Source organism: Ptychodera flava, chromosome 16 (genome assembly GCF_041260155.1).
Source record: "Ptychodera flava strain L36383 chromosome 16, AS_Pfla_20210202, whole genome shotgun sequence".
In the NCBI taxonomy this organism is placed as follows: domain Eukaryota; kingdom Metazoa; phylum Hemichordata; class Enteropneusta; family Ptychoderidae; genus Ptychodera; species Ptychodera flava.
In genome coordinates, this window is record NC_091943.1 from 26733838 (window position 1) to 26747136 (window position 13299).

The 13299-nt window shown below is 38.7% G+C and overlaps 1 protein-coding gene across 1 annotated transcript in view; it reads right to left on the bottom strand.

The window, feature by feature from the left end:
* The window catches only part of LOC139114444 (low-density lipoprotein receptor-related protein 4-like), a 52627-nt gene continuing 39328 nt past the window's right edge, over positions 1-13299 (bottom strand). The window contains exon 4 of the mRNA XM_070676186.1: positions 1-424. Within this exon, the coding sequence (XP_070532287.1) occupies positions 405-424 (20 nt within the window). The 3' untranslated portion in view covers positions 1-404. The remainder of the gene's footprint in view (positions 425-13299) is intronic.

Consider the following 13299-nt stretch of genomic DNA (forward strand, 5'->3'; position numbering starts at 1 on the left):
TACTTTCAAAATTGCAAGCGTTTGATTTATTTAATCACAAGTAAAAGTCGAGAACAATTCACGTGTTGTCACATGTCCTCACCAGTATGAGGTTTCCGTTGAAATTATGTATTGTATTGTTTCTCATTTTAGCCATGACGCATATTTACATCTTTGAAAGGCTAACTGAAGATTTCATTGTTTCGTTTGCCATATTATAAAATTTTAAAAGGCTGAGCTTTAGAGCATCCGATTGATCGGAATTAAATAGTCTATCAAACTTGTATGCTAAAATGTTCAGTAAATGAGGAGAATTGTACAGAAGAACGTGATTGTGCAAAAAATTGTGCATTTCGTGGATTTTCGAGTTACTACATTCTGAATAAGGTTCACGATTCTGTCTGCTTCAGTGCTATCGCACGTCTCTACGGTTTCACGGTGGTACCTGAAAGAAAGAGAGAAAACGTTATACAGTCAACCGTAATCTAAATATGCCCATATATGGTCAAATGGGCGTTCCTTGGTATAGTCTGGTTCCCTGACCCATTTCCCCGGTAGAGGGCGTGGGGAAATATAGGGTCAGGTACCGGCTAATGTAAACATGGACGCTATTGGGTTAAAATAAAACAAGCTGTGATTGGATGAAAGTAACACTTGTAATTTTTTCTCATCTTTCTTGGGTTTCGCACTTTCAGGCTCACTTGACACCAACTTCTTGTTTGTACCACAAAGCCGTGGAGGTAGAAAGAAAGACTTTCTACCTCCATGATTTAGCCACTGTGACTTAGGGACTGGTCAGTTTCTTCAGCCTGGGGGGGGCCGGTGGATTCATGGGGGGGGGTCACCCTGTTTTTGACTTTGGTGATAGGGGGGGTCACCATGTTTTTTGAAATGCCCAATAGGGGGGGTCAGTGTGTTTTTGAATTTTGACACAGGCTCATCATTGCCTAAAATGCTAGTGTCAGCCACAAAATTCATCATTCAGTTGTATTTTTCGGCGCGCCCTTCGGGCGCGTAACTTTAATAATCAGTCATATTTTTCAGCACGCCCAACTTTAACATAATGTATATCAAGCATACATACATCAGAGATATCTGTATGTTCAATATTTTTCAGCGTGCTCTTCAAGCTCATTACTTTAATATATCATACATCTTTCAGCATGCCCTTCAGGTGCATGACTTTAATATACAAGGCATATATATCAGAGATATCAGGATGTTTCATATTTTTTGGCGCGCCCTTCGGGCGCCATACTTTCAGAGATATCTTTATGTTTGCTAAGTGAAAGTGTACCATTATGAAATCTGCATTTCATATGAAAAGGATGACAAATTCCTGATACTTTTCTGTTCTCTCTGTGAGATTCAGTATGAGAAAGCAACATGCACAAATATTTCACAATATATATTTGATACAGTGACTTATTTTAGAGATAGAAAAATGACAAGATATCTTTCCTTCTCATTGATGCAATTATTTTCCTTTGTTTCATAGGTTTTCTGTAGAAAGATGCTTTTTTATGAACAAAATAACAGTTAAAAAAGGCAGTTTTTGTCATTATTAGCTGTGCTTTTATGGTTTCAATGTTACACAAGAAAGGTCCTCTCAGACACTGTACACATCAGATTTGGCTAAAAAAGCTCTCTATGGTCCTCAGTAGATTTAATTGGATGGTTGGCAAGTCTTAACACCCATCAAAGTTTTTGATTCACTGCTTTTTCCTCTTTGATATTAATGATTGACATCCATTTCTGTAAAACAGTTCAGGACATCTGGTTAAGCAGAGAAAGTGTGAAATACATTCACAGCTCATTCAAAATACAGCTCATTCAAAATGTACTGTATTTAAACTTTAAGATTGACACTTTGAAATTCCTATCTTACAACTGACATGTCAACAATTTCACTAAAACATAGAATGACTATTTAAAATATAAATATATGTAAAATGTAATATATATATATATATATATATATATATATATATATATATATATATATATATATATATATATATAAATTTATGTCCATCTTTTGTTTTACCTTTGTCGCGCCGGGGGGGGGGGGGTCACCCTGTTTTAGAAATTTGGAATAGGGGGGGTCACCCTGTTTTCAAAATTTGGAATAGGGGGGGTCAGCCACTTTTTGACGTCGGCAAAAAATAATCCACCGGCCCCCCCCCCCAGGCCGAAGAAACTGACCAGCCCTTAGCACACCTCTTAATACTTTTAGAACGTCGACATGATGCCTGGCATTTTTCACAAAATTTGGACACCATTCTATCCATCGAAATCAATCGTCGTTCACAGTTCCAACAAAGTTTGCTTTCAATTAGCTGTGATATTGCAGCAGTACTTGTGGCGTGTATCGAACGTGCTCGGGTCATTGGGGTCACGCCACAGTCGGCGATGACCTCAATGACCCTAGCGCGTTCGATACACGCAACAAGTACTGCTGCGATATCACAGCCAGCCTTCAATCACCTCTATTTCCCCGTACTTCTGGATTAATCCTTTCAGTTTATGTTTCCCGTCTTGTGTGCCAATGTTTTTGGTTCGGATACCAGTGTTCGAACATAATTCTGATCCAGTCGAATTTTGACCGGCGTTTTTATGGTAGCAGCCATATTTGTTGTAGCATGTTCTGTCAGGTGACTAACCTCCGCCATCTTGAACAAAATTCTGTTCAAGATGGCTACCCGGTACCTGACCCCATATTTCCCCACGCCCTCTACCGGGGAAATGGGTCAGGGAACCAGACTATCCTTGGTATTCAAAATGCCCATATGAGGGCGCTGTTATTAAATAGCGGCCACCGGCGTATAATTTGTGATTGGTTAGATTTTCTCTTTCCATGGTAACTGTGGCAAAATTGGAACAGGCGACAGTATACCTTTAACGAGGCCCAATATCAACGACGCAAAACGGGTTCGTAGCACTTTACCGCCCAAAAGACTGGCAGATGCTGTAAACCCAGCATGGCATGGCAACATTGATAATTTGTCAGTGCCTTTCAGCGTTTGACGTCATATCGTCTGCATGCAAATAGACCAACACTCACTGTGATATTTATTAGCCCCGTAACAAATGCATTGACACGCACGAAACGTCCATTGGCAAAAATGTTCAGATTTTAAATGCAAACGATATTATTTCTGGTAGAAATGTGTTCTGTTCATGGCATGTTTAATACTACTATGCACAACTACTTACTGCAGTCTTCGTCTCCCGTTCCCAGGACAGTCCTGAATGCCGTCACACACTCAATGATCGGGAATACACCAACTATTGTTACACTGCCATTGACCAGGGTCACACGGGGAACCCCTGTCGTGAAAGAAAAAATCACAACTTTTATACAAGATTGTAGATGAGTATGATGATATCTTCGCCTTCTAGAAGTTGGTACATGTGAATGTGTGTCGCCAAAAGAACTTGGAGATTTACAGATATTAGGCCCCCTACTTTTAACTTTTATTGTATAAAGCCAAAGATACCCACTGCATCCTAATTCGTCTTCGTTGTCTGGACAGTCTAGGATTCCGTCACACTCCCAATAGTCTGGTATGCAAGATCCATCATTGCACTGGTATTCTCCAGCGGAACACGGGGGCACATTGGGAGTACCTGGCAAAAAGGGGAACAGCAAGAAACATTTCCATGCTAGTTTCGTAATAACCACTTCCTAGATTGGAAGATCTGTCGCTCGAGGGCGCTCTCTTCGCCTCCCCCTTTTACAGTCGTAAGAGGGGGAGCGTGGGGAGCGTCCTCAAGCGACGGATCTTTCAGATTGAGTCTAGTCACTTCCCATTTCTTTCGAAAAGTTGTCATTCAGGGGCAGATCACCCCACCTCTTCCCAGCCCACGCCCACAGAGCTGAAACTTTTGCGCAGTTAGGGACCGTCTGAGCTAGATTGCCGCAGTGGTTCAAAATTGTGTCTGTTCAGAGCGTGTTAGGAGCCATTCCAATGCTAACCTTCACATGTTCACTTACGTTTGTTGCTGCAAGAATTTTTATTTAACTTTTGGTGATTTTTTGACTATTTTTACTTTTAATGTCAATCATAACTTCTTGTTCTACTCCCCAAAGCATGCTGAAATACACAGTACTCAGCTTGTCAACTCAGTCTGCATATAATTGCTGATGAGGAAATTTTGGTCCGCACTTTACAAACCTCCTCTATTCTATGGTTGATTGATTTAGTTTTTCTTCCTTCGTAATTTGTCAGACTTCATTTCTTTTCAATAAGTATTTTCAGTTATAAATGTTGTTGTACTGTTTCTTTTTTATTTCTTGATTTCATCCCTTTTCCTAAATTATGATATTCTTTGTTGCTCTGTTTTCCCCACCAATTCCGATTATTTTTTGAAGTTATTTCTTTATGTATTTAGTATCAGAGTATGCACCTATTTTGTTCTACATGTATAATATTTTTGCAACTCTAAATACCTTCATTATATAAAAAATTATATTTAATATATTTTGTTGGGGCCATGAAGGAAGATTAGTTCTGCTGAACTATATTTCATGGTCCCCACCTATTGTACATACAGTCATATTCATGAAATGTAAAACATTTCTTATGGTGAAATAAATTATTATTATTATTATTATTATTATTATTATTATACTTGGGCCTCAGCCCAAGTACATTTGTTTTCATTCCGTGGGAAAAAACTCTGTAAGGTATAACCATTTCTGGCTGAGTTGTTAAATGTCTTGGCTTCATCTTTCTTGGCATAATAAATGGCGTAATGATGTTAACTGAATGGAAGTGATGCTCTCAGCCAGTCTTGAATAAGTGAGATGTGAATATAAATGCTTCTCTATCTGAGTTCTGGCCACAAAATCTTCTGAATATAATCAAAATGTGCATCGAAATGCAACAATTAATGCACCCTCCGTTTCCTAGGCGATGGCACGACCCTTGCTACACCCACTGGACGAGCCAAAGTGGGAGGGGTAATTTCAGTTTGGTTGAACAGGAGGGCTCGAGACCAGAATTTAACATTTAAACTTGAAACATGTTTAATCGCTGACAAGATGTGGACTAGTCTTAATCAAAGTAAAAGTGTGAAAAGGAAAGGTTTTATATCCCAGACACAATGAAAAACATTACGACTGGAAACTGTACCCCCACTTGAGAATAGTAATGCCCACAGCGATGGAGAACACTTATCCTTGAGCTGAGAAAACCAGACCATCATTTCGAAATAGAGCTGCAGATTCGAGAAGCTCGTTCAAATAGCTAGGTACACCCCATATAATAAGGGGTGGTTTCGAGTTTTGAGGGCAAATTTCGCCTCCTTCATATAGAAATCGTACGTTTGTTTTTCCAGGAGAACACACCATTTGACACAAAATTTGCATGTAAAGGGGTCGCCAGTAAGCACGTGGTCAAATCTGGCATAAGAAACAATATGAAATGTTGGGTAAAGCCAGTCCAAAATAAACTGATTTGAACTTTTGTGTTTTGTAATTTATACCACTGCAGTAACATTACCTTTTTTTGACAACATCACACAATGTAATACGTTTTGAAACTGAATACTCCGAGAATTCTGTGTCTCCTTTGCTAAAAAATACGGTATGCCGATTACCATGTAAGGAGATGATGACGTCAAGACAGATTTGCAGTGCGTTTGGTCCTGGATGGTGCACGAAGTTTAGTCAAGGTGGCTTGTGTATTTATTTCCTAAATGGGAGAGATTAGGGTCGATCTAAACGAAGGCCGAAGAATGTTATGATACTCTAAGCGAGCTGAACTCTAACGCAAATGGTTGGATAATTTGGAGGATGTCTAGAATGATCTCGTCTCATTAAGATTATTTGGCGGTCAGTATTGAATTTCAACTGCGTCACAAGTTTGCGAAATGAGTATTCCGTCGAATGGTCAACGAACGATATTTTAGAAATCTGGAGACATGGCACATCGCATTTTTATTTTAGTATTTTATATTTTACAAAAGATTTAAGAAGCAATGATTTTGTCGAAAATTCTGAAAAAAATATATGAAAATTTGATCGCGAACACATTTTTACGTTGGGGTCAACTAGCCCTGCGTACGATGCTGTGTGTTCCGCTACAGCTAATCGCCCCGCTCACCACAGCCCTGCAAAGACCCGTACGTAGGGTCGGTGACTTCAAATCCATTTTGGGACTTGACGTAAAAGCCAAATTACTGCCGAAATTCAGCGTTCTTGGGCCCAAGTCGTATCCCACCCTACCTCAGCTACTCGATCGCTTCCAAAAATGACAGTCTTTTATTCACTTCTCGCAAATAACCGTCGATGTCGGCAACTCTCTCGCTAGCCCTGCGTACGATGCTGTGTGTTAGCTGTAGCACATAGCATCGTACGCAGGGCTAGGGGTCAACATGGGGTCGCAGCCATGTTGCCTCAAAACTTATTTCTGTCTGCACTCAAAACTCAAAAATGTCGGATATGAACCTGAAAAATCGATGCAATTTTGTCAAACTTCGGCGAAATTTCAGCCTATAAGGTAAATTTACTGAAATTTGATCGACAAATAATCCTGAGCTTGAACATGACAGCTCGCCTTCTCCGGGAAGTCAAGCATCCAGCTAGCTGCACATACACAGTTGCCCATATGGCCAGGTTTATGAGATTGTTTTCAAGCGACGGCGGCAGACCGTACGGGGCTCTGGATATGAACCTACCGCCAGTGTAGCTGTAATAACTGTTGCGTTGTTTTTAGTGCCCACGGACGAAGTCCTGGGGGAGTTATAGGTTTGGTCATGTCAGTCCGTCGGCCGTCCGTCCGTCCGTCCGTTCACGCAGATATCTGAGATATCTCAGACATGCCCTGGTCAATGTCTTTCAAACTTTGCACAAGAATAGTACCCAACCCCATACAGATGCACGTCGATTTGTTTCACAATGTGATCGAATTTGGCCGTGTTAGAGGACTTTTTAGTTTACACCTCCATAGACTCCCATGTATAAGGCCAAGAAAAATAAAAATTTAGTTTCTCATCGTATTCATATTGCCTAAAGGATGCAGTGACACAGTTTTTTGTCCCCACGGATAAAGTCCAGGGGGCTTATAGATTGGGTCATATCCGTCCGTGAGTCCATCGTTCATGCAGATATCTCAGACATTTTGACAAAATATCATGTGACCTTGGTGACCTTTGACCTCAAATATACATTATTGTCCATAACTCAGTAACCACAAGTGCTAAACCTTTCATATTTGGTATGATGGGACACCTTATGACGCCACATATTGTACTCCATTAATTATGCGCATATCTTATTTTGAGCGAGCCAATAGAGCTAGAGGTCTGATTTTTGGTATATAGGGATAACTTAGCAATATAATTTGTTTGACAAAACGTCACGTGACCTCAATGACCTTTGACCTCAAATATACATATTTGTCCACAACTCAGTAACCACAAGTGCTACACCCTTCATATTTGGTACGATAGGACACCTTATGACACCATATATTGTACCTCATTAATTATGCGCATATCTTATTTTGAGCGAGCCAATAGAGCTAGAGGTCTGATTTTTGGTATATAGGAATAACTTAGCAATACAATTATTATGACAAAATGTGACGTGACCTCAATGACCTTTGACCTCAAATATATATATTTGTCCACAACTCAGTAACCACAAGTGCTACACCCTTCATATTTGGTATGATAAGACATCTTATGACACCACATATTGTACCTCATTAATTATGCGCATATCTAATTTTGAGCGAGCCAATAGAGCTAGAGGTCTGATTTTTGGTATATAGGAATAACTTAGCAATACAATTATTATGACAAAATGTCACGTGACCTCAATGACCTTTGACCTCAAATATATATATTTGTCCACAACTCAGTAATCACAAGTGCTACACCCTTCATATTTGGTATGATGGGACACCTTATGACACCACATATTGTACCTCATTAATTATGCGCATATCTAATTCTGAGCAAGCCAATAGAGCTGGATGTCCGATTTTTGGTATATAGGGATAACTATAGGGTAGAAATCTAAATATGCCCATCTAAATATTAGACATCTACCATCGAGAACAAAAGAAATTTGCTGTAATTTGAATATTTAAGGAGTTTAAGCAATTTCCACTATAAATAAAGAACCCCTGCCTCAAACTCCACAAAAGTTGCTAGACATATTTTGCCGTTGTCATGCCATTGCTTCGTTTAATAACCAGTTAATCAAATGCCTAATTGACAGGAGGAAATTCAAGACCATATTTGAATAGTAGTATATATTGTCCTCAAAATTACTCTATCACGCCCAAGTACTCATTGCCTTCAGCAATACTGCCTTGTTATTATTATTATTATTACAAGTTTAGGGGCTATAAGTATTATATAGAAATCTAATAACAGTTCATTGAAGCTGTGGGAATTCTGAAAAAGAGGTGTTCGAATGCAGGCCCATCGTGGCAGTCTTGGGCGCGCACAAAACAAGGCACAGCGACTGTGGAGAGTCTATGCCAGTGTATTTGCTGCAAATATACCTTCACGCATGCGCACTCGTTTGCCAGTGTAGTCTGCCAATATGAGCATGCGCAATTATGTTTACCTGCTCGTGAATGTGTAGTCTGTACACTACGTCTCGTGCTATAATCTTGTCGTTGAGCTTTGCATGTTGACAGAAACTGGAATTACTGCAGAGAATACTTTTCAGAACATCAGAAGTGACTCCCTAAGGTAACAAGTAGGACGTTTAGGAAATCCTTTCAGAAAGTTCATGCCGCCTGTGGCCATTTTGTGGAGTATAAGCTTATACGTACCTGGAGCGACGGTATACAGTATTTCTACTGTACATATTGCCAGATAATATTTTGCGTTTCACGTCGTTCAATCATTCAGATGGAAATGCCGGCCTTCTCCAAACTTTGAAAAAAATCAGGGTGACAGACTTTGGAATGCTAACTCTTGTATAACAATGACGTTGAAGACATTTGTATTCGAGCTCGGCAACATTTTTTGATTTGAGAACTCTCATCATGGAGGATTCACTGAAACAGTGAGTATTCAACAACTTTTTCCTATGTCCATGTAGCACTTGTGCAAAAATAAGCGAGTCCAAAGGCCTTTGGCGAATCAATAAATGCGTTTTTCACCAAACTGAAAGGTTGAAAGATGCGTCGGTCACTTTGGGACGAGCTAGATAAATGCAGTCAAACCCAGCTGGGCATAGAAATTTGCCATAGTATGACTTTGTTCTGGAGACGACCGGCCGTGCGGTGGAACTTTGCAACAAAGTTTCCATATCTGAACTGACGTACTTGAATGACAGGCACAGGAAACGATGGCCAATAAAAACGCATTCTCGTTGCATATTGATAATAATGTATCAATCTAAATGACACGGAAATTATGCCTCCTCCCAACAGAAGGGCCATGGTCTATTTTTAGCCCTGCTACAGTATGTCTCAGTGCTGAAAAGGCCATATTGTTGTCATGTTGTCATGGCGACTTTTAAAATTTGCATACAACTGTGAGAGTGAAACGGGTTGTTTATAGGTCACAAAACTTTTGAGTCCCACTGTCGTCCATTACACCTGTTTCCTTGGGCATTAAAGGTGTGCAAGTGTACACATCAAAAGACTAGAAAATTCACTTCATGGGCAGAACCTTGTAAAATAGCCCTTTCTTGTCTGGTTAACGAAAAAAGATACCCCTGATCTAAAATATGCATGGGCTACCAGCCAGTGTCACCAGGATACCCACTTCAGAATATGGTTGCCCAAGTGGACTACCAGGGAAAAAAAGTTAATTTCGAACCCTGGGCAATAATAAACATGAAACATTTAACTTGTAATATTTCCCCTTGTCTTGGCCTGCTGGGTTTTAAAAAAACGTTTAAAGGTATACAGGGATCATGTTCAAATTTAGCCATTGCTACCATGGAAAGGGGAGATCTAGCTAATCATCAGAATCATAGAGTTTATGGGGTCACGCCAGGTCACACAAAAAATAATGCACCACTACATGGCCATAATTTTACTTTAGTTAAACAATCAGAAATATATAATTTGTCTTCATTATTCTTCCTGGAATGAGGCAAAGAAATCAAAATAAATTATTATAAAATGAACATTATTATACGTCGTTAATTATAAATCCATAAAATAAATAAGTACCAGTGAATTATGTTTTAAATGAAACAAAAAAAACTGTGCGCTACTGTTACTGCTTGTGATAAATATAATGGTACATTGGGTGATAAGGAGGATTGGGTTCGGATACTAGTAGAATTAATTTCAGGACATAAGGCATAAATTTAATTCGATAAATGCATAATAAGTTAGTAATATACTATATAACACTTATTTGGGATGACTGCATGAAACACAATTAAAAATGCTTGAAAAATTATTTCTGGTCTATGTAAAATTAATTCTAACACACTAAAATTAACGGAAAACATAATTTTGACCAAAATGGCCCCAATATACATTATCTTTATTATTCTTTCTAGAATGAAGGCAAAGAAATTACAATTATTGTTATTATTATTATAGAACAAATGTTAAAAGTTGTTACTTAGAAATCCATAAAATAAATAAAAATAGTGAATTATGTTTTAACATAGACCCTCTCGGGGGTCTATGGTTTTAAATAAAAAAACTGTGATTACCGAAATGGTTACTATGGCAACATAAAACAAAAATGAACATGGAGTTCATGCTGTTATAAATACACTTAGGAGAGCATTTGCATAGTAACTGGGATTACTTTTAATGGACTTAGGAAAAAAATTGAAATTTTAAAACGCAAATAAGTTACTATGGAAACACAGGGCAGTAAAAATAGATATCATATTTTGTCTTTCTAACCCGAAATAACCCTTTGGTATAATATTTCTGTTGATTACTGGATTTTTACACTGGATATTTGGTCTTTCTAACCCAAAATATCCCTTTGATATAACACATTCTGTTGATTCCTGGATTTTAGATGGAATCTTTGAAAAACTGGTAATTTTTACTCCTGAATGGTTGCCATGGAAACATCTCACATTAAAATGAGTGTGATTTTTTTTTGGTGTGCTAACCAGAAAAACCCTTATTATCAATTTTTACATCAATCAATAGTTCTTTAATAGGAATTAGGGAAAAAGTAACATTTTCAATCCCAGAATAGTTACCATGGCAACTCAAAACATTAAAATAAGTCTGGTTTTGTGTTCTCTGACCCGAACTCCCCCTGCTAGATAATTTTCATATCAATCAAAGTAACTTTTCATTGGATATTAGAAAAACTGAAATTTTCAACCCCTAAAATGGTTACCATGGAAACATGAGGCAGTGAAATCGATATCATATTTGGTCTTTTCGACCCAAAATACCCTTATAATGAAATTTTCATGGAAATTGAACCTATTATTATTCGCGTTATTATTACTATATAATACTTATATTAATTATTATTACAGAGGCCACGTTGACAAGCTAAATAGTGAATGATTCGACATAGTTTTGGTGATGGAACAAGAACTTGCAATTGACATAATAACAAAAATAATGAAAATTCATCAAAAGTTAGAGTTAGTGGCCCTTGGAAGCAACTTACTGTATTTGGCTTAATCATAAACGCGTTTTAGGGACTGGACACAATTACAGGGGGGTGGGCCGGTGTTTTTGGGGGTGGGTCGCCATTTTTCGCGCAAGCATTTTTGAAGGGTCATAAAATTTTGTGCAAGCCTATGGGGGAGGGTCACCTTTTTTATGCATCAAAGCTGAAATTGCATGTGCACGTATTAAAGAATATGGAATACTGAAAAAAGAAAAAATGCCTCCTGGCACTTTCATTTTCTGTCGTTTCCATTTTCGGCGCATCCTTCGGGAGCAAGTTTAAGGGTATAATAAACAATGTATTGATGATCCAAGCAGCCACATTGATTTAAGTTGATGTGACGTAGTGTCATGTGATTGTTATTCATGAGCTGTCATTACTATTCATGAGGGCATGTATATCTCTCTTGGCCCACGTGTACTCAAGTCAGTCTCCAGCTTACCATCACTCTATGTACGTAGCTTAGAGCTTAGTGTAATAAAGTAGCATCTTAGATTATATTGTACTCGCTGTTTCCAGTCGTCTTTACATCCTTTCATCATTGGAATACTAGCCTTGCCGGCCCCGACACGCTACCACATAACCGACAATACCAACGTAACCTCGGTTATATCACATTGGAGCCAGCGGTTGTGATTCTAACTCACATTCTCAAGACGGACTTGGCGGAAACCTGGTTGTAACAAAGTTTAACCCGTGAGTACTTTAAAGACACTATAAGCCGTGTGTAAGGCACACTCGGAACTTTGACAAATAACTGTGTGCTACTGAAAGCTGAGAGACTCGGAACGAACGCTTCTATGGTTGTTGTAACCTGACTTTGCTACAAGCAGCAAGTTAAATATCTGCCGGAACTTTGGAAAGTTATCTGCAGGGGGAGATCGACTGTCGTCATTTTTGTGTATGCATGGTATGTGGACATACCATCATAGCAGAATCTCCGATACCTGAGATATTCCAGTGGAACTGAATTTGCTGATCAACTTAATACTGGTGCAGACGTTGCCGTGTGGACGTAGCTGATAAACCAGAGACGAGAAGTTGGATTTTGTGAGCACTGTCAATCTTGAAGAGAACTCAACCATAAGCCAGCAGAAGCAAGTTCACAGAAGACGGGGACAATTAAAGAAGACAAAAGAACTTTTGTGTGAAGCGAACTTAATTGAACCTTGCCGTGGACACTGTCAATGAAGCAATCGGACTTGCTTTTTTATGACTTTGAAATTTCTCGAAAATTTCTGTGTGCAGAGAATTTTCACAATCTTTTTGTTTCAGTGTTTAATTAATCTTTCAGTATACGCGGGAAGACACACCCGTTGACACAAAAGACTGTAAGTACTAAGAGAAACACTTATTGAAACAAAGTCTTAACGATCTAAAGATAGGTTGTTTTTCTGGGTTGAATGCCCCTTAACTAAGTACCTGTGCAAATCGTACGACAAGAAATTTGCATTTCTGTGATTGTGCACTTGAGTATCTTTTCATTAGCCGTGAATAACAAAGATAAGAAGCCGTGGGAAACACTATCATTCAGTTGCATTCAATTAAGAAATTTACACTGACTGGGTGGGGTCAACACACTGGTGGTTGATACCATTGCATTCTAGGGGTGACCAGGTAAGTGCATATCTCTTACTACAGCCGTGTGCTAGTGAATGAATGAGTATGTCTGATATGGAGGGTGATCATGAAGTATACTTTCCCAGTATGACAGAAAACCAAGACCCTAAA